General features: G+C 41.4%; 2 protein-coding genes across 2 annotated transcripts; one reads left to right on the forward strand and one right to left on the reverse strand.

Annotated features, from left to right (window-relative positions):
• Positions 1-1,979: 1,979 nt before the first annotated feature.
• Positions 1,980-9,803, reverse strand: LOC128371781 (hepatocyte cell adhesion molecule-like). Its single transcript, XM_053332156.1, has 7 exons — positions 9,701-9,803; positions 7,231-7,572; positions 4,616-4,897; positions 3,214-3,307; positions 3,066-3,133; positions 2,900-2,973; positions 1,980-2,129 (listed from the first exon to the last, which is right to left on the reverse strand). Exons 1-7 carry the CDS (start codon positions 9,786-9,788, stop codon positions 1,980-1,982), a joined length of 1,098 nt encoding a protein of 365 aa, XP_053188131.1. The 5' UTR covers positions 9,789-9,803.
• A 2,121-nt stretch (positions 9,804-11,924) lies between these two features.
• styxl1 (serine/threonine/tyrosine interacting-like 1) lies at positions 11,925-18,703 on the forward strand. Its single transcript, XM_053331224.1, has 8 exons — positions 11,925-12,027; positions 12,880-12,941; positions 13,272-13,371; positions 14,387-14,520; positions 16,947-17,092; positions 17,599-17,696; positions 18,111-18,223; positions 18,572-18,703. Exons 1-8 carry the CDS (start codon positions 11,925-11,927, stop codon positions 18,701-18,703), a joined length of 888 nt encoding a protein of 295 aa, XP_053187199.1.
• The last annotated feature ends 2,434 nt before the right edge of the window (positions 18,704-21,137 follow it).

Here is a 21,137-nt window from a genome sequence, read left to right on the forward strand (position 1 = left end):
TCCACAACCTGATTGTTTTTAGGAAACCAAGAACTTTCATGATAAACCTATTAAGAATCCACTGAAAGTCATTGAGAAAGCACCACACAAAGGGAACATGATATGCTATGCGATACAACATTGAGGTCTGCCAGGTATTGCACCATCTGTTGTTAAGTCCCACTGATCAAGTGACAAAACCAGCCATCTCTGGAGCAATTGCATTGAAATTCTTCCTAGTAGAACATGGCAGTGATGAAAAACTCCTCCTTCGAGCCGGAGTTGAACCAGCGACCTAAGGATACCTGTCATTTATCAACCTACAGTCCTCCGCTCTACCAACTGAGCTATCGAAGGGTGAGGAAGTGAAAAGAGAAAGTGGTTTTCCATCAATTTCCGTTTGGAAAACGACATTATGGGTTGACCATGAAAAACAGCCACCTCCACAACCTGATTGTTTTTAGGAAACCAAGAACTTTCATGATAAACCTATTAAGAATCCACTAAAAGTCATTGAGAAAGCACCACACAAAGGGAACATGATATGCTATGCGATACAACATTGAGGTCTGCCAGGTATTGCACCATCTGTTGTTAAGTCCCACTGATTAAGTGGGAGTTGAAGCAGCGACCTAAGGACACCTGTCATTTATTAACCTACAGTCCTCTGCTCTACCAACTGAGCTGTCGAAGGTTTGGACTCAAAATTTCACTTTCAACCTACATGTGAATGTGAAAATACTGGATCGAAACATTGGTTTTGCTCACTATAGAGTGCCAAGGTTACATAATGGGCTATCGGTGGGATATGAGGTTTGTCCATGCGCATATTTTAAAGTTGATTTTGATTCCAAAATAGGGGACATGTGTGCACATGTGTGTGCTCTGATCTGTAAAATGTACTTTTGCACTAAACAATGACTGTATTTGTTCCCACATCACTTACATTGAAATAACTTTAGGAAGCAACCTCTTTCATTGAGAGGAGGAACAAATACAACAACAAACAACAAACAGACAGACGATAAATGAATATGAGCTGAGAGGCAGAGGAGAAATACTACAAGATACAAAAGAAAACATGTTTGTGTTTTGAGAATTTCACATTTTTATTAAAGTTTGTACAAAATACCATAGCCCCTCCTCCACAATGACTTTTTCTCCCTACTCAACAAAACTACAAATAAGTCATGTAGTAGAACTAAATAAAGAATTACATAATTTCACAAAATATCACAACGTAACTGCTGGATCTTATTGAACTCTACAGAAATTATCACATGTACAAAACACAAACACCTACCTAACCACTCACCCAATCAAACCCCATGGGTACAAGACTTCAACGAAAGAGTAATTTATTAATTCACAGGGAAGCATCAGGAAGGAGGGAATCTGAGGGGGAAATATTACTGAAACTACCCAAGCAGCAATCGTAACAGCTGAAGGATGAAGCCACAGCAAAGGTGCTCAATGTTGACTTTGAGAAAAGTCAGACTACATTAAGATCTAAATGAAAATCCCCAACTTCTCCCTAGAAATTCATACATCAAAGTTGGTGTCTCTAAAGCTTTTTTGGTTGGTGGTGATTTTTGGGATGTGGTTGGGAGGTTGTCTTAATTGACAAACTATGTACATTAACTTCAGGTTCATGCAGGGTCCCTGCCATTTCCCAAATTTGAGATTCTGTAGTTCCACAAAAAACAACAGTGGTAAGTAGTAAACCCAAATCCAGACTTCAAATCCATTTAAAAACATGTCTGTCACACTGCATCTATATTTTCTATAGTCCACTCATATTTGAATTACTCAACTGTTTACTTTAATGAAAACATATTAACCTGCAGTACTGACATTACTGTAAAAACCTAGACACTGGTTTTTGAGATCATTCCCAAACTGTGGGCTGAGATGCAGGAAGTTGCCATCCAAGAGTCAGGAGTCGTATACAATAGATGGGTCTGATCTCCAGCTTGCTTTACTATGGAGTGGACAGGATTTTAGGTATACTTGTGGGAGAGGCGGGCAGGGGAGCCAGTAGACTGGGTAATAGAGTCAGTGTAGTGGTTGGAACTGGTGTAGCATGGAGGCATGTCCAGTTCAGAAATAGATCCGATGCTGTTGCTGGATGAGTCATCCATGGAAGGATCCTGCAAAACAGTACAACTTCAGTCCAAATCCACATGTTAACAGTTCCATGCATTCATATTGTAGTAAGTCTAACAATTAGCACCACAGGTCCTAAATTCTCAGGACACTGCTGGGTGTAATCAGCAAGCTGCATGTTGTTGGAGGTGACCAGGTTTGTTTCATCCAGCTGTTCTGCATTGTGGGCTGTAATGAACATTGTAGCCTCCAGGGGGTGCTAGCATAGCTTCAGACTCATATAATCTATTGAGCCCGGGGGACTCCCATGATGCACTGAGCTCCTCTCTCCTCCTCCCTCTCTCTCTCTATCCATCCATCTATATCCATTAACATTCATGTACTATTAATTGCATTCAATAAACTAAACTTCTTCCCCGGAGTTGTCTGTGCTTTCTTGTCTCACAGGTAATCTGGGCCTGTAGACGTCCGGACGACAGATTCCAGTCCCGGACCTTCTAGCTTCATTGTTGACTTTCATTGTGCTTCTCTCTCCTCTATCCTTCCTTTCTCTCCTCTCTCTCCCAACCGGTCGAGGCAGATGTTCTCCCACTGAGTCTGGTTCTGAGGGTTCTTCCTGTTAAAAGGGAGTTTTTTCTTGCCACTGTTGCTCATGTGGGAATGTTGGGTCTCTTTAAAGTTAAAACCTGAAGAGTTCGGTTTAGAACCTGCTCTATGTGTAAAGTGCCTTGAGATTACTCTGTTGTGATTTGGCGCTATTCAAATAAAGACTGATTGATTGATTGAAATCACAGTGGTGAAGAGGTGAAGATACCTTTTGCTGCAGGATATACAGTGACGTTACTGCAGTCTTTCCATTATGCTGTGTCAATTTTGGAAAAGCATCATCTGTGGCAAAGCACAAAAACACCAGACTGCTATTCACACACATATTTTCACATTTTTTGCATTGGACTATAACACATGCAACTTTTCTATACCTGTGTGAATGATTGGTGACCGAAGAGAGTGGTCAGTGGAGAGAAGCTTTGTAGTTGGAGGTCTTGACCTAACATAGAAGGGAAAAACAGTGTATTTATGCATAACATGTTTATTAGGACTAATTTAAAAGCTTAATAGAAGTCTTACTCTTTTGAAGGCGTCCAGCAGGCACATATTGTTACCAAGGTGATCAGGAGGAAGATGCCTCCAGTGGAAAGGATGATATAGAGGGAACTTCTTCCTAGGATCATGGCACATTACGGTCAGTGAGCATAACAGAGAGCCATGTAGTACATTAGTATTTGCCACCTATTTAGTTTTCTAATTGCAATTATTTAAAATATTGTAAATATTCCCATTTATCTTAAATTTAGTTCAGATTAATTATTATTTGGCTTTATGTGCTTAATCAAATTATCTTGCATCTATTTAATTTTAAGATTATATGCGTGCTCCATTAGTCTATCCTGCTAATGGAAGATTTGGGTTAAGTATATTTTGGGGGATTTTTGCCTTAATTGTACAGGTTAGTAGAGAGAGAGGAAAAAGAGAGACAGAGAGGGGGGCAATGATAACACAGGACAGGACTGCCCAGTGTGGGATTTGAACCAGGGTCACCTGCAGCCAGGACTGTAGCCACATGAGGTGGGTGCTCTACCCACTGAGCTAAACATCACCACATGGATTAAGTTGGGTCACATGAGAGCTAGTACGAACAAGTAACCATTGGAACAGGAAGTAATATTTACTCTGGCAGACGTGTTACATCCTGTAGAAGTGTCAACGGAAGATTTTGTCACTACAAGGGAACATACAGAAATGGTTTTACAGTATTTCAAACTGTTAATTCTAGTTGGGAATTAACAGATTGGCTGCTTGTGTTTCATCTCCAGTTGGATCCATTTTTAGGGATAGCCTATCACTTAATGTTGCAAGGGAGGGAGGTGTTTATGACAGGAAGACAATTGTTTAACCCTCCTCTTGTCCTCGAGTCAAGGAAGAAGGAAGGAAGGAAGGGAGGAAGAAGGAAGGAAAGAAGGGAAGGAAGAAAGGAAAGAAAGGAGGGAGGATAGAAGGGAGGAAAGGAAAGGAAAGAAGGAAGGGAGGAATGAAGGAAGGCGGAGGAAGGAAGGTAGGAGGGAGAGAGGAATGAAGGAAGGGCGGAGGAAGGAAGGTAGGAGGGAGAGAGGAAAGAAGGAAGGGAAGAAGGAAAGGAAGGAAGGAAGGAAGGAGGGAGGGAGAAAGGAAAAGAGGAAGGGAGGAAGGAAGGAAAGAAGGAAGGTAGGGGGAGGAAAGAAAGAGAGAAAGAGGGAGAGAGGAAAGGAGGAAGGAGGAAGGAAAGAAGGAAGGGAGGAAGGACAGAAAGAGAGAATGAGTGAGGGAGGAAGGACAGACGGGGTCAAGGGTCACAAAGGTTATAAAATGTGATCCTGCTCTTGAACTTAAACTAAATCAACTAGACTTAAAGTATTATTTTAGCCATACTAGCAGCATTGTTCTATGAATAGCAGCGTTGTTGGCACGGCAACCGTCAGACAGAATGACTTACTGTAGACAGTCAGCCTGATGGGCAGGCTCGTTATGTTGCTCACAGGATTCTCCACTGAGCAGCTGTAGATGTCATCGTCTGCCATCAAAACTCGCGTGATGGTCAAGAACTTCTGGTCAGGTGACAAAACGAACCTTGTCACATTGGTCAGTGGTTTTCCCCCTTTGAGCCACTTGTATGTGGTCCTGGTTCCATTGTCATGAGAGCAGTTGAGGACGACGTTTTCGCTGAGCTCGAGCACCGATGTAGACTCCATGTCGATGTAAGGCCTGGATATCAGCTCTGTGGATGGTAGATTTAAAGACAGTAAATACAATAAATACGAATACATGTTTAACATGTAACACTTTTACATGTTCCTCCCGGGTCAAATTGACCCAGAATGTTTTGACTGTTCCTTCTTACCTCTCTCCCTCTCTCTTCCTTCCTCTTTTCCTTTCGCCCTCCCTCCATCCTTCCTTCTTTCCTCTCTCCCTTCTTCCTTTCTCCATCCTTTCCTTTCTTCTTCCTCCCTCCCTCCTTTCCTTCCTTCTTCCTCCCTTCCTTCCTTGTTCCCTCCCTCCTTCTCTCTTTCTTTCTTCCTTCTTCCCTTCCTTCCTCCCTCCTTTCCTTCCTTCCTCCCTCCCTCCTTCTCTCTTTCTTTCTTCCTTCTTCCCTTCCTTCCTCCCTCCTTTCCTTCCTTCCTCCCTCCCTCCTTTCCTTTCTTCTTCCTCCGTCCCTCCTTTCCTTCCTTCTTCCTCCCCTCCTTCCTTGCTCCCTCCCTCCTTCTCTCTTTCTTTCTTCCTTCTTTCCTTCCTTCCTCCCTCCCTTCTTCCTTCCCTCCTTTCCTTCCTTCCTCCCTCCTTTCCTTACTTCTTCCCTCCCTCCTTTCCTTCCTCTCTTCCTTTCTTCCTCCCTCCCTCCTTTCCTTCTTCCTCTCTTCCTTTCTTCCTCCCTCCCTCCTTTCCTTCCTTCTTCCTCCCTTCCTTCCTCCCTCCTTTCCTTTCTTCTTCCTCCCTTCCTTCCACCCTCCTTTCCTTCCTCCCTCCCTCCCTCCCTCCCTCCCTTGACTCGAGGACAACAGGAGGGTTAAAAGAACAGTTAACATTCAGAACAATAGCAGAAAAGACATTTCACAAATAGGAAGATGTTTGTAAAATTAATCGTATTTCCTTTGTGTTTCCTCCCTCCCTCCTTTTATCTGATGCTGCTTTTACAGTGTCACTTGGCAGGGGATTGCATTTTCAGTCATGACGTAGGAAGCAAAGGAACGTTGTTGCTTCCTCCTACTCTTTTTCAGGACACAGGTGACCTTCTCACAGCCTTCTGTGTTGGTGGGGTTGATGTCATTGTTCCACTATTTCATGAAAGACTAAGCTGCAACATATCAGGAGGTATTCTCAACTATAATCCCACGCTGCGGTTCAAAAGTATTTGCTATGATGTTTTCCTTGACCTCGATAGAAAACATCAAGGAAAGTTCGGAAGGAGAATTCATAAGAACTTAGGAAAAAACAAGTGAACCAGCTATGTAATTATGCAACAGCTGATGTTATTGATGTGGATCTGCTGTGCTGAAACTACAATGATCTGAAGATGGACTACAAACATCCATACATCTTAGACACTGCATCCCATTCTTTCTTACTATGTTGTTTCATGCAGGCTATATAAACACAGACAACATGGTGAAAAAAAACTTCATTACCCAGGTCTGAATTGAGTTTTTAAAAAAGGAATATAAACTACCAGTCACAAAACTAAAATGTATCATATTGAAAATGTTTGCTCACACTCACCCTCCTAAACCCCAATTATTGTATGAAAATGAATGTTTAATGTATGCTAAATAACATGTTAGGCCTACAAATATAACACTTTACATATAATCATTCTGATGTTTCAAACATGATGAATTGATGGTAATGTTTAGCTCAGTGGGTAGAGCACCCGCCCCATTTGTTGAGACTATAGTCCTCACTACAGGCGCCCTCGGTTCAAATCCCATACTGGACGGACAACGTGGTCCTATTCTATTCTCTGCCTCCCATTTCCTGTCTCTCTCTCTACTAACCTACATGAAAGGCAAAGAGCCCCAAAAATATACTTTAAAAAAACAAAAAACATGTTGAATTAAAACATCATCTGACGTCTCAGATCACTTCTTCTTGAAAGACATACTTCTGCATATGCATATAATGACGAAAGAACTGACACATACTCCATCAACAGTAACACCACTGGCCTGAGTCTGATAACCTCATTGCTCTACTCCAGAGGTGTCAAACTCATTTTCATTCAAGGGCCAAATACAGACCAATTTAATCTCATGTGGGCCAGATCATTAAAAAGATGGAAGGAAGGAAGGAAGGAAGGAAGGAAGGAAGGAAAGACAGAAGGACAGATGGAAGGAACAAAGAAAGGAAAAAAGGAATGTAGGGAAGAAGGACAGATGGAAGAAAGGGAGTAAGGACAGATGGAAGGAAGACTCCTTTCCTTCCTTCCTGCCTTCCTTCTTCCTCCCTCCCTCCCTCCCTTCCTTCCTTCCAGGACAACAGGAGGGTTAAAGAGAAAGAGTTGAGATTTTACACTCATATTAATTTGAGAATCATACAATAGAAAACTTGTCCTCCTACCATCCACGGTGAGTTCGATGTTGCCCTCTCCTGTAAAGATATCATCTGTGATGGAGATCTCTACATCATAAGCCCCTTCATCGGAGAGTCTGAGATTGTGGAGAAGCAGTGTCCCATTCTCAAAAACCAGGATGCGGTCACGATACTCAGGCCTCAGGGTCCCAATAATATCTGTTCCAATTGACTGGACAACAGTGACGGACTTTTCTCTCTGGAGCTGCCACTTGATGACTGGCAGGTCAGGGCTGAGGCTCACGTAGCGGACAGACAGAAGGGCCTCCCCTCCTACTGTACCTCTAATAAGAGTGTTGGGGATAGTCATATTCACTGCCAGCACCCCACCTGCAGAGAAACACAGAGGAAAGGTTCTTGCAGTTTTCTCCTTCTTTTTACACAAGTCCAATACAGCACTTTTACAAGTAGACCTTATTGTAATGGCAGAGCACACCTGCTGCATCTCTATATCACCCAGCCTTAGACTTGATTTAATGCTACCTGTTACACCAGTCATATGCTACCTTTCAGATAGGCTACATGAGCCAGTCTTTTGGATCTTGATATCTGAATTAACCTGAGTTCTAAATTGTGTCAATGAAAAACAAAATTTACATTAACTGCATTATGTGTTAATCAGGGTTGACTAGCTGTCACAATTGTTGTGCATGTAAAGAAAGCTTACTCTTCAGAGCCTTAAAGTCAGTGTAAAATAAGAATAAATATGTGTTCTGAGTTTGACATACCACAGAAGAGTGTGTTGTTAACCACCCTGCCAAATTTGATTAAAAAAATCGTCAAATATATGAAATTAGGCTTCAAAGTTGTGTAAAAATCAGCCTCTTTCTCTGCTCCCAAACGCTGAAGCCCCGCCCCTACCAAGTGTCACCTGTCAATCAAAGTCACCACCTCTACCAGAAACATGAACGCTACATCTGAGAGCTTTCAGCTGCTAGCTCGGTGGCTAACTCAGCTAACTGGCTAACTGTAGACTGTAGTAGAAGTAGTTTGTGCTGAATGTATTTCTACCTCTACAGCAGCAGGGGCGGGTTTATGCTAATCACTAAATCCTGAACACAGAAATCTTGAAACACAGTTTGTGAAGCCTAGCTCCACAATTCAAATCTAAATGGTTGAAATGCTTTTTACACCTTTTTTAGAAATACATTTATGACCTATTTAATGTGTTTAGAAGAAAATGTCTGAATTCACTTTACACAGTCTTTAAAGGTATTGCAGTGGTTTATGGTTAGTAGTTAGATTGTGATCATATTTTTCATCATGGGCGGCGCAGTGTGTTTGTTGTCTTTTGGCACTCAACATCGCCATTTCACACATGGCATGCATTGTGAAATCATCCATTATGAATGCATTTTGTGGGGATACTTGGCATAGCTTTGTGAACAATTATTAGTAGCAGGTCATGCACACAGGCATCATGTAAATAGTCCTCACTGTTCTGTGTGCGTGTCAACGTTCTTGTTTTTTTCAACCACAGTGAGTGACACAGTAGTTAGCTGAAGGCTAGTGTGGGCATCAACCCTCACCACTGCAGTATACTGGGCCCAGTTTGCATGGCAGATCCACATTACCATGGTAACAGCTGTCAGTCCTTGGGATGGGCCAACATGAACCAACAAAAGTGGGGATTGTTTGTTCAAATTTCCTTCTTGGCAGTTCATGAAAAGAGCACTGGGAGCAATCCAGATGCCATGCTAGCTTTGCAGAAACAGAGCAGCTCAGTGACTCTGCTGCTAAACACAACAATAGCAGGACAGTGATGACAGCTCTCAGCCACAGCTGAAAATAACATCTGAAAACACTGGTTCTGGTACAGCCAGTGGGCACAATTACTGTATTACTTACAGGGGGGTTGACACAAGACTGTATAAGCAGCCTCACAATCTAATGCAATCCAATAACCCCAAGAACAAACACTAGCTTTGTGATGTCTGTACTGTCCAGTGACGGAATTGTCCATTTCTGCAATATTGTGCAACACACTGCAACAGTTACCACAAATGCATCGTCATATCATTTTGTGCCAAACCCTGTATGTTATATTTGTATTTGAGTATTGCAAATTTAGAATCACCTTGCAGTTGCCTCTTCTTCAGCTGTAAACACACAAATACTACACAGATGTTTCATTTACCATAGATTATACTTTAGATTATAAAGGTTTATGGTTTCCATTATATACTGGGAGGACCCTTTGATTATAAGCAACATTAAAATAAGAAGCAATGGGTTATTTTCTAAATCATATTTGCAATTTATGAACATGTGATTCCCTCATATTGAAAAAAAAAAGATGAATCGGTAGTAATTTATTTGATATCCTGCAAATCTTAACCTTTAATCCAAGCCGACAGTTGACATACATGCAAGAGAAACATCAGCCCAATATTAGACAAAACTATTCAAAGTCCTAAACAACTGTGAAGCAAGTTCAAAAGTAGAAAACGGTACATACCTGTATTGAAGAAACCAAGACCGACGAGCAATAATAATATCTTTGAAATAATTCTGTCTTTTGAAGGAGACTCCTTCTCTGCCTTCATCTTTGGTCTCAAGCTTTGTTTTCCTCCGAGTCAAACAGCATGATTTGCGACACTAGGCAGGACGGAGCAAACAGTCCTTCATTCAGCTCGGCTCTGCTGGGACTGAGTACATGTTGTTCTCAAAAAGCGACTGTAGAAAAGCAGGACAAAAGTGTGTGTGTCTGAATGTTCACTTTGTATGGTCAGGAGAAGAGAAAGTGGTTCATCCTCTCAGACGTATGTTCTCAGTACATATCATTGCAATCTGTCCTTCGGGTGACATTTTGGGTTCAATTTAGATGCTGGTGGAAAAGTCAGAAGGTCATCAAAGTGTGGTTTAATCATGAATATCAACAAATACCCCTCCCCCCTCCTTTCTGCCCCCCCCCCTGCACTATTACTATTATTATTACATCACTACGTACAATATGAACTGAATTGCTGCTATTCACCGACTGTTCTTTTTTTGCACTGTTACTGTTGCAGCTAATTCCTACACACACACACACACACACACACACACACACACACACACACACACACACACACACATGTGTATAGTAGTTTTTATTTATATTTTGTAGTTTATCTTTTTTGCACTTCAAATTTTTACTTTTTAGTATTAGGAAATGTCCATGGCTGTGTTCGAAACCACATACTACATATTTCTCTACTACATACTTCTCTACTACATACTACATACTTCTATACTACATACTACATCCTACACACTAAAGGACCCCCCCCCCTATCTAGGAGTAATGCACTGCACTTAATGGTACACTAGCTAAAATAGGGAAACATAACACGGGTGAATGTGAGAAATGTGGTCAAGCTGAAACAGTATTGTAGAGCATTGTTGGGTGTATGAAGCCGAAAGACAGAGGTGGATTAGAAAGCTTACTAACAATAAGATCCAGTATGACCTCAGAACCATGTTACAGGAACACGCTGGAAGTAGGTGTGTAGGTGTTGGCAATTAATGTTAGAGTTTCTTAGAGTGAGTGGCTTAATGGGGAGGATATAAGTTCTGTTTTTTTTTTAAAATTAATTATTAATTTATTTATTCTTTTAGAATTTAGTTATTTTGTGGAGGGTGTTATAGCCACTTTGATCCACACTCCATTCCAGTAGGTGGCGGTAATGCACCAATTCGTTGTTTGCCAACCGCCATTAAACAGAAGAAGAAGAAGAATTTCACCCTTTTGCCTGCTGAAGAGACAACCAAGAAAGAGGTGAGTACAACATGATTTCCTCAGTTGATACACACAGATCAACAACTCAATATACACACAAACTATCCTGCCTTGCTCAGTGACTACCACTGGAGTAACACTAGGATTTTCATTTCCACGAAGGCAGGATGGCCAGTCCTCCTGTGCCCCCCAGGCCCTCCCCTCTGGAACTGCACATGGCAAGGACAAAAGATTCAAATGTTTGTTACTTCAAAATAAACCTTATCACCAACATGTGTGTGCCTCTTATTCCAATGAACTGTTTGCATCAACACAAATACACCATTCAATCATTTAACCTTCGTGTCGTCCTCCCGGGTCAAATTGACCCCATCTGTTTTGATTGTTTGTTTGTTTGTTTGTTTGTCTTACTTCCTTCCCTTCCTCCCTTCCTTCTCTCCTTACTTCCTTCCTCTTTCCCTCCCTCCGTCCTTCCTTCCCCCTTCCTTCCTCCTTTCCTTCCTCCCTTCTCTAATTCCTTCCTCTTTTCGTCCTAACTCCTTTCCTTCTTTCCTTCCTTCCTTCCTTCCTTAATTCCTTCCTCTTTTCATCCTTACTCCTGTCCTCCCTCCCTTCCTTCTCTCCTCCTTTCCTTCCTTCCTTCCTTCCCCCCTCCCTCCCTCCCTCCCTTCCCTCTTCCTTCCTTCCTTCCTTCCAGGACAACAGGAGGGTTAAACCGGTCAAGAAATGAATGTTTGTGACTTTAAGGCTCAACATCATCATCACCAACCCACCAATGAGGGAGCACATTGTTGTTGCTTAGCAACAGAACAAGCATACAAACACCAACTGTGCTCTTTGGAAACAAGCTCATACAACATGTTTTTTAGTTTCTGCAGGTTAAGCTAATTTTAATATTCAGTAACTTTTGATACGTGTTTGTAGCTGCTTGTTTTGTTGTTGTTGTTGTTGTTTTCCTGCTATGGCTGCGATCATGATGTTTGAGCCACAGGAGCTTTATAATCTGCTCAACCAGAGCAGCCGTGTGTCCAGACTGGCAGAGATCAACTTCCTCTGTTTGGTTGGTAAGAGATGATCAGTGTTCTGCTCTCAGAATAATTTTTATGATTTAAGGTACTTGAATTACTTGATTTAATGAATGTAAGATTCAATTTATGGTAAGAAATTCTGCATAAGAAACACACACACACACACACACACACACACACACACACACACACACACACACACACACACGCTCAGTTATAGTTGTATAGCGATCTGGAATTTTATTTTGAAGGCTACATAACGGTTTATAGCTACTTGCAGTAACGTAGCAACCAGCAGTAAGCAAGACGGCAGGTCACTCTGAATCGTCTTTTCTCATACTCACGAAAGCAATATCTGTAAGTTTGTTAATTTGATATTTGAAGTAATATATAATATGTAATGATAAGTTTAGTATTGTAATGTGTGATGTTTATTAGCTAAGAAGTCATACAAGAAGTGTTAAAAGTAATTTGAGAGCGGATGTAAAGTGAGCGTTGCTTAGCAACAATGTGTATCAGCCTACTGTTAAGGTAAACGGCTCATTTGTGCCGTGTCGTTTTTTAGCTGTTCTTTAAATATTATTACTGTTTATTAGTTTTCTTTACAGCGTGTCGCTAAGGTTTTGTATTGTCTTTTATTTACAGTTTCACACGTGGTATTTCAACTAAAAATAAGGAAATAAAGGGAGCAAGACGCTCTGAACCTGGCTCAAGTGTGATACCCGAGTTCGGCTGACTGTTAAACTGTGATAACGTACACGAAGCACATAACGCACAGGGAGAACAGTACACTCAGAGTGCATGAGTTTGTTTCATATATCATATTTGTTAGATTTAATCCTGTTTATTTATGGAAAGCTGTAACTTACTTGTGTCTTTCTGTTCTAGATGCTCGTGAAACTCAAGATTACAAAGTGAGCCACATCATAACAGCTAAACATGCTAAAACGGTAAGAAACTCATTGGTTTTCACTTTATTGTGATTTATCTCTGTTTGTCCCAACTGACTTAGACTGATGGGTAATTGCACTTTTACAACACTCTTATATGGACCACAGGAAGATAAACTATTGTCATTACAGTGTCTGCAGTCGTTAAAGTCCCTAATGTGGATCTAAACAAAGGAAGTGAAAGACAAGCATAAAACTACAGCTTAGTTTCATTGTTCCTTTAGTTTCTAGGATTATGTGTGTGTGTGTGTGTGTGTGTGTGTGTGTGTGTGTGTGTGTGTGTGTGTGTGTTCAAACATCAGCTCTTTCTGTGTGTGTGACTCTTTCCAGGATTCAAAAGGCTCATTCTTCCTGCCGGAGGTGGTGGAGGTGGACAGCATGCAGCATGTAGTCATCTATGACAGCAACACCAGCTGTTCACAGGAGCAAAGTAAGCTGACAGTTAAACTCATAAACACGTTGTTCTGTCTACTAAACACACGATAAGGATCTTCCTTCAGTCACTAAACACTTGGAAATATTTGGAGACTGTCTGTGGTGAACAGTTTGTTCACAGTCAAGTCAAGTTAAAAAGAGGGAGAGAGAAAGGAAAAGAGGATGGGAGGAAGGAAAGGAAGGAAGGAAGATAGGAGGGAGGGGGGGAGGGAGGGAGAAAGGATGGAGGAAGGAAAGGAGAGGAGGGAGGAAGGAGGGAAGAAGGAAGGAAGGAGAGAAGGGAGGAAGGAAGGAGAGAAGGGAGGAAGGAAGGAAGGTAGGAGAGGAGGGAGGAAGGAAAGGAAGGAAGGAAGGTAGGAGGGAGAAATGAAGGAAGGAGGGAAGAAGGAAGGAAAGTAGGGAGGGAGGGAGTTGAATGGCAACTTAATGTGCTTTACATAAAACAGAAACATTAAAACATACAATTAACCCCCCACCCCCACCCCATAATAAAAACAAAGTCCAGTAAAATAGAAAGAAATACATAAAATGCTAGAATTGAGCATTAAATATAAGATTGCAGCATAAAATTATAAATTAGCTTTAAAATCATTAAAAGGACATAGATTGCAAATGAAAGATTAAAATGTAAAGTGCTTTAAAAGAGCTCAATCGTAGGCACAGGAGAAGAGAAATGTTTTTAACCTGGATTTAAAAATGATTTCAGTTCTGCTGGTAGTTTGTTCCAGTTGTGTAAAAGCTGCTTCACCATGTTTAGTTTGAACTCTGGGCTCAACTATCTGACCTGAGTCAGTAGATCTCAGAGCTCTACTGGGTTTATATTCTACTAACATGTCATTCATGTATTCTGGACCTAAACCATTCAGTGATTTGTAGACCAGTAGCAGAACTTTAAAATCTATTCTATAGCTGACTGGAGGCAGGTATATCTTATAGGCAGTATATTCCCACTAGTATGTTTTCACTGTGTCAGGTGATACTTCCTGGTTTGTGTCTGGCTGTGATTGCAGGCAGAGCGGTCCAGTGTGCTCGGGCTCTGTCGAAAGTCAGCCTGTATCCGGTCCACATAGTGAAGGGAGGCTTCCAGAGGTTCTCAGCTCTCTACCCGTTCCTAAGGACGGAGAAGATCCTCTACAACATCATGGTAAACATCTGGCACACATCTACAACATCATGGTAAACATCTGGCACACATCTACAACATCATGGTAAACATCTGGCTCACACACATCTACAACATCATGGTAAACATCTGACACACATCTACAACATCATGGTAAACATCTGGCACACATCTACAACATCATGGTAAACATCTGGCACACATCTACAACATCATGGTAAACATCTGGCACACACACATCTACAACATCATGGTAAACATCTGGCTCACATCTACAACATCATGGTAAACATCTGGCACACATCTACAACATCATGGTAAACATCTGGCACACATCTACAACATCATGGTAAACATCTGGCACACATCTACAACATCATGGTAAACATCTGGCACACATCTACAACATCATGGTAAACATCTGGCTCACACACATCTACAACATCATGGTAAACATCTGGCACACACACATCTACAACATCATGGTAAACATCTGGCTCACACACATCTACAACATCATGGTAAACATCTGGCACACATCTACAACATCATGGTAAACATCTGGCACACACACATCTACAACATCATGGTAAACATCTGGCACACACACATCTACAACATCATGGTAAACATCTGGCACACACACATCTACAACATCATGGTAAACATCTGGCTCACACACATCTACAACATCATGGTAAACATCTGGCACACATCTACAACATCATGGTAAACATCTGGCTCACACACATCTACAACATCATGGTAAACATCTGGCACACACACATCTACAACATCATGGCAAACATCTGGCACACACACATCTACAACGTCATGGTAAACATCTGGCTCACACACATCGACAACATCATGGTAAACATCTGGCACACACACATCTACAACATCATGGCAAACATCTGGCACACACACATCTACAACATCATGGTAAACATCTGGCACACATCTACAACATCATGGTAAACATCTGGCACACATACATCTACAACATCATGGTAAACATCTGGCACACACACATCTACAACATCATGGTAAACATCTGGCACACATCTACAACATCATGGTAAACATCTGGCACACACATCTACAACATCATGGTAAACATCTGGCGCACATCTACAACATCATGGTAAACATCTGGAACACACACATCTACAACATCATGGTAAACATCTGGCACACACACATCTACAACATCATGGTAAACATCTGGCACACACACATCTACAACATCATGGTAAACATCTGGCACACATCTACAACATCATGGTAAACATCTGGCTCACACACATCTACAACATCATGGTAAACATCTGGCTCACACACATCTACAACATCATGGTAAACATCTGGCTCACATCTACAACATCATGGTAAACATCTGGCTCACACACATCTACAACATCATGGTAAACATCTGGCACACACACATCTACAACATCATGGTAAACATCTGGCACACACACATCTACAACATCATGGTAAACATCTGGCACACACACATCTACAACATCATGGTAAACATCTGGCACACACACATCTACAACATCATGGTAAACATCTGGCACACACACATCTACAACATCATGGTAAACATCTGGCACACATACGTCTACAACATCATGGTAAACATCTGGCACACATCTACAACATCATGGTAAACATCTGGCACACATCTACAACATCATGGTAAACATCTATTTTGACTTTCTTCTTTCCTCCCTTCCTTCCTTCCTTCCTTCTGTCCTTCTTCCCTCCCTCCTTCTCTCTTTCTTTCCTTCCTCTCTCTTTCCTCCTTTCCTCCTTTCCTCCCTTCATCCCCCTTTTTTCCTTCCTTCCTTCCTTCCTTCCTTCCTTCCTTCCTCCCTCCCTCCCTCCTTCCTTCCTTCCTTCCTTCCTTCCTTCCTTCCTCATTCCCTCCTTTCTTTCCTTCTCTCCTTCCTTCATTCCTTCCTTCCTTCCTCCTTTCCTTCCTTCTTCCTTACTCCCTTCCTTCTTTCCTTTCCTCCCCTCCTCCCTCCTTTCCTTCCTTCCCCCTCCCTCCTTTCCTTCCGTCTTTCCTTTCCTCCCTTCCTCCCTGCCTCCCTCCTTTCCTTCCTTCTTCCTTTCCTACCTTCCTTCCTCCTTTCCTTCCTTCTCTCCTTCCTCCCTTCCTTCTTTCCTTTCCTACCTCCCTTCCTCCTTTCCTTCCTTCTCTCCTTTCCTTCCTTCTTCCTTCCTCCCTTTTGTTACATGTATATTTGGAAATTATGGTCAACTTTAAATTAAATTATACCTCATTTTTTCATCATGGTAAACATCTGGCACACATCATCTGATCAGATTAGTTTATACCTCATTTTTTAATTAATACCTGCTCTCCCGGGTCAAAATTTAAATATCCCCCCCCCCCCCCCCCATAAGTCAAGTGTAATATATTTCTATCTCAGGAGCTGGAGAACCTCCAGACGTATCCCGTGGAGATCATCGCCGGGCTGCTGTACATGGGCGACCAGAAACAAGCCATGGACTCGAGTATCAGCAGAGATCTGAAAGTCAGCGCCGTCATCAGCATCTCTGAGAGTAACACTCTGGAGTAAGTCCTCCCTACCTCCTTCCCTCTTTCCTCCCTTCCTTCTTTCCTTCCTCCATCCCCATTTCTTCTTTCCTTCTGTCCTTCCTTCCTCCCCCGCTCCTTCTTACCTTACTCCATCCCCATTTCTTCTTTCCTTCTATCCTTCCTTCCTCCCTCCTTTCCTTCCCTCTTTCCATCCTTCCTCCCTCCCTTCCTTCCTTCCTTCCCTTCCTTCCTCCTTCCTTCTTTCCTTCCTCCATCTCCATTTCTTCCTTCCTTCTGTCCTTCCTTCCTCCCTCCTTCCTTCTTTCCTCCGTCCGTCCTTCCTTCCTTCCTTTCCTTCCTTCTTCCTCCCTCCTTTCCTTTCTCCCTCCCTCTCTTCCTTCCTTCCTTTCCTTCCCTTCTTCCTTCCTCCCACCTTTCTTTCCCTCCTTCCGTCCTTCCTTCCTCCCTCCCTTCCTTCCTTGACTAAATCTGTATCACATTTGATATGTTGATTAATTTGGATTTGATTCTTTTACATCCAGGTCTTTAAAAGTGAACCAGAGCATCCTGAACATCCCTGTAGCTGATTCATGCTCGTCTGATTTATACTCAAGTTTTGAAAAGATTTGTAGTTTTATTGGTAAGTTCTTCTCATGTTGCACTTAATAGGTTTTTGAAATCTTCATAAATGTTTAAAAGCTGCTAACACCATGAACTTTATGCATCAAGATTTTGCACTTAATGAAAAATCTCCTCCCGGGTCAAATTGACCCGTCTGTTTTGACTGTTCCTTCCTTCCTTCCTTCCTTCCTTCCTTCCTTCCCTCTCTCTTTCTTTCCTCCACCCTTCCTTCTCTCCTCTGTCCTTCTTTCCTTCCTTCCTCTTTTCCTTTCTCCCTCCCTCCCTCCTTTCCTTCCTTCTTCCTCCCTTCCTTCTTTCCTCCCTTCCTTCCTTCCTTCCGTCCTTCCTTCCTTTTGTCTTTCCTTCCTTCCTTCTGTCTTTCCTCCCTTCCTTCCTTCCTTCCTCCTTCCTTCTTTTGTTGTGTTTTTTTCAGGTTCGTACATCAAGAAGGGCTCTCGTGTGCTGATCGTTTCCAGGCAGGGAAGAAGCCGCTGCAGCGCTGTGACCATAGCGTTTCTCATGTTTCATCTCAAATACACACTGGAGGCAAGTGTTCATTATGTATGATTCCTTCCTTCCTTCCTTCCTTCCTTCCTTCTTTCCTTTCCTCCTTCTTTCCTCCCCTCTACCTTTCTCTCTTCCTTCTTTCCTCTGTCCTTCTTCCTCTTTTCCTTTCTCCCTCCTACCTACCTTCCTTCCTTCCTCCCTCAATTCTTCCTTCCTTCCTTCCTTCCTTCTGTCCTTCGTTCCTTCCTTCGTCCCTTCCTTCCTTCCTTCCTTCCTTGACCTGAGGACAACAGGAGGGTTAAGGATTAAACTAACAAGATGCATGCTTTAGAGGTGATCATAAGAGTATATTTCCAGTGATATATTGGTTTGATTTTTGTTTTTTAGGAGGCATGGAGGTACTTGCTAAAATGTAAACCCAACATGAGGCCAAACTCTGGGTTTCTAGAGCAGCTGTCTGACTGGGAGCTTCACATCAGAGGAGCTAAAGTGACTGATATCTCTGAACCTTATTTTTAATAAACAGCTTCGTCGATACTTTAACTTGATGTGAATAAAATGTGCAGAGAAAGATAAGTAGTTGATATTTTGTATGTTATTGTTTATTGCAGTGCTGACTGAGGAAGGGAGGAAGAAGGAAGGAAAGGAGGGAGGGAGAAAGGAAGAAGGAAGGAAAAGAAGGAAGGGAGAAAAAAGGAAGGAAGGGAGGAAGATGGATGGAAAGGAGGGAGGGAGAAAGGAAAGAAGGGAGGAAGAAGGAAGGAAAGGAGGGAGGGAGGGAGGGAGGGAGGAAGGAAGGAAGGGAGGAAGAAGGAAGGAAAGGAGGAAGAAAGAAGGAAAGGAGGGAAGAAGGAAGGAAGGAAGGAAAGAAGGGAGAAAGTAGGGAGGAAGGAAGGAAGGAAGGGAGGGAGGGAGGGAGGAAAGAAAAAAGAAGGAAGGAAGGAAGGAGGGAGGGAAGGAAGGAAGGAAAGGAGGGAGGGAGAAAGTAAGAGAGGAAAGAAGGACAGAGGAAAGAAGGAAGGGTGGAGGGAAGAAAGAGGGAAGGAAGGAAGGAAGGAAGCAAGGAAAGGAAAGAAGGAACAGTCAAAACAGATGGGGTCAATTTGACCCGGGAGGACGACACTGAGGTTAAGAGAAAAAAAAAAGTTGTGCTTAAGTACTTTAGTGAATGCACTTTCCTTCACTGGTTGCCATAGGCTACTATTTCTGTTGCTCTCTATTCAGGTAAGTTATTATGGGTTGTTTTATTATTTTTTTTACCACTCCCTGAATATTATTAGTTGGGATTCAGTCCACACATAGTTCTGCCAGAGGTATTAACAATATAGAGATAGAGATGATTTATGTTTCTAAATGTTTAAAATGTGAACAGTTATATAACATCAGCTCTAAAAATACAGGTGGCATGCCAAAATAAAGAAGATTTAATGCCCTGAGCTTTGTCTTGCAGGAGTCAGAGTGTCTTCCCAGCTCAGAACTGATATAAATAAAATGGTTATGGTAAGTTAATTAAGATCATAATTATAGTTTGGAGTTTTAAACCAAGCCCTTCCAAAATAAAAGTGGCTCCACGTGAGAGTCAGTGTTGCCTGACAGGCTGCATTCAGGGTTTTATTTATAACATCTATACCGAGGTTGTTTAAAGGTGATAGTGCTGATTGGCTCAAGCAGAAACCAAAATTAGACAGATCTGATTGGATGGGGTAGCAGCAAATTAACACGTTTTATGAGCAGGTCGCGTGTGGAGATGTGACTCGTGGACAGTTGACAGCTTTTAAATAAAGTTCACCGACTTTACTTACCGGATGTTGATATGGTTTTCAGAATAAGATGAGATAAGATTTATTGATCCAGGTTGGGAGAAATTTAAATTGACAGAGCAGTACAGAGGGGAGAAAAGCAGCAAAGTAAGGGTGAAAGTGATCAAATAAATAAAATAAAATATACAATATACAATCTCTTTGTAAATAAATCGGCAATATATATATTCCTAACAAAGTTATTAAACTATTTAGTGGGAAAAAACAATGTTTGACACAAATTCCTATTCAAAGCAGAGTATTAAAATGCAGTTTAACCACATTATTTAAATCAATCAATCAATCAATTTAATTTAAAGTACATAATCACTATACAGCATACTTCCAATACACTTTACATAGACTCATCCAGCTATGTGCCTCAAAGTGCTTCAGGGTCTCTTTCATATCCATCAGACTGTACAACACCACCAAAGCTCCCAGTACCTCCCACTCCCACTAAAAAAACACTGATGCTTTCCTTACTATGTAGTTTTTTCTTTGCCACTGTCGCCAAGTGTTCATGTGGGAATGTTGGGTCTCTTTAAATTAAATTAAAAAGTCTTGACTTGCTCTGTGTGTAAAGTGCCTTGAGATTGCTTTTGTTGTGATTTGGCGCTATATGAATACAGATTTATTGATATTGCAGATTTATTTGCTCAAAGATTGTTTATTGTATATAGTATTTTATTATTTTATTGCCAATTGTCAATTCTGAATTTCTCCCAAGGGGGATCAATAGAGATACATCTTATTTTATCTTATATTAAAATACAGCAAGTAATATAGAAATTAACCCATTTCACATATAGTAGTCAGTCACTGCAGTGGACAGCTATTCAAAAGCTGTTTTTCTTCTGTATGAAAGGATTTTGATGGCATTGTTACACTTCAGCCATCACAGTGGACAATAGTGCACTTTAAATTGTTCTTGTTGTTATTACTTGATATTTATACATATTTTTAGGTACGTTGATATATATTTTAATACATATTTATTTATATTTATACTTATTTTAGCTGCTACAAGGATTGCTGCCAAACGAAATGTCATTGTAAATAAAGCTTCTTAATCTTAAATCTTAATAAATAAAAAAACAAAAGAAATATATCAAACATTAAAAGCAGATTTGAAAAAAGTGAGTCTTGAGGGC

Source organism: Scomber japonicus, chromosome 13 (assembly GCF_027409825.1).
Source record: "Scomber japonicus isolate fScoJap1 chromosome 13, fScoJap1.pri, whole genome shotgun sequence".
NCBI classification, from domain to species: domain Eukaryota; kingdom Metazoa; phylum Chordata; class Actinopteri; order Scombriformes; family Scombridae; genus Scomber; species Scomber japonicus.

Coding starts and splice junctions, on each gene's coding strand:
- styxl1 (XM_053331224.1), top strand. CDS start 11,925: ATGGCTGCGATCATGATGTTTGAGCCACAGGAGCTTTATAATCTGCTC. Junction 12,942..13,271: donor CAGCTAAACATGCTAAAACG/GTAAGAAACTCA, acceptor GACTCTTTCCAG/GATTCAAAAGGCTCATTCTT. Junction 17,093..17,598: donor TCTGAGAGTAACACTCTGGA/GTAAGTCCTCCC, acceptor TTTTACATCCAG/GTCTTTAAAAGTGAACCAGA.
- LOC128371781 (XM_053332156.1), bottom strand. CDS start 9,788: ATGAAGGCAGAGAAGGAGTCTCCTTCAAAAGACAGAATTATTTCAAAG. Junction 2,974..3,065: donor GTCACCAATCATTCACACAG/GTATAGAAAAGT, acceptor GCTTTGCCACAG/ATGATGCTTTTCCAAAATTG. Junction 2,130..2,899: donor TGTATATCCTGCAGCAAAAG/GTATCTTCACCT, acceptor ACTGTTTTGCAG/GATCCTTCCATGGATGACTC.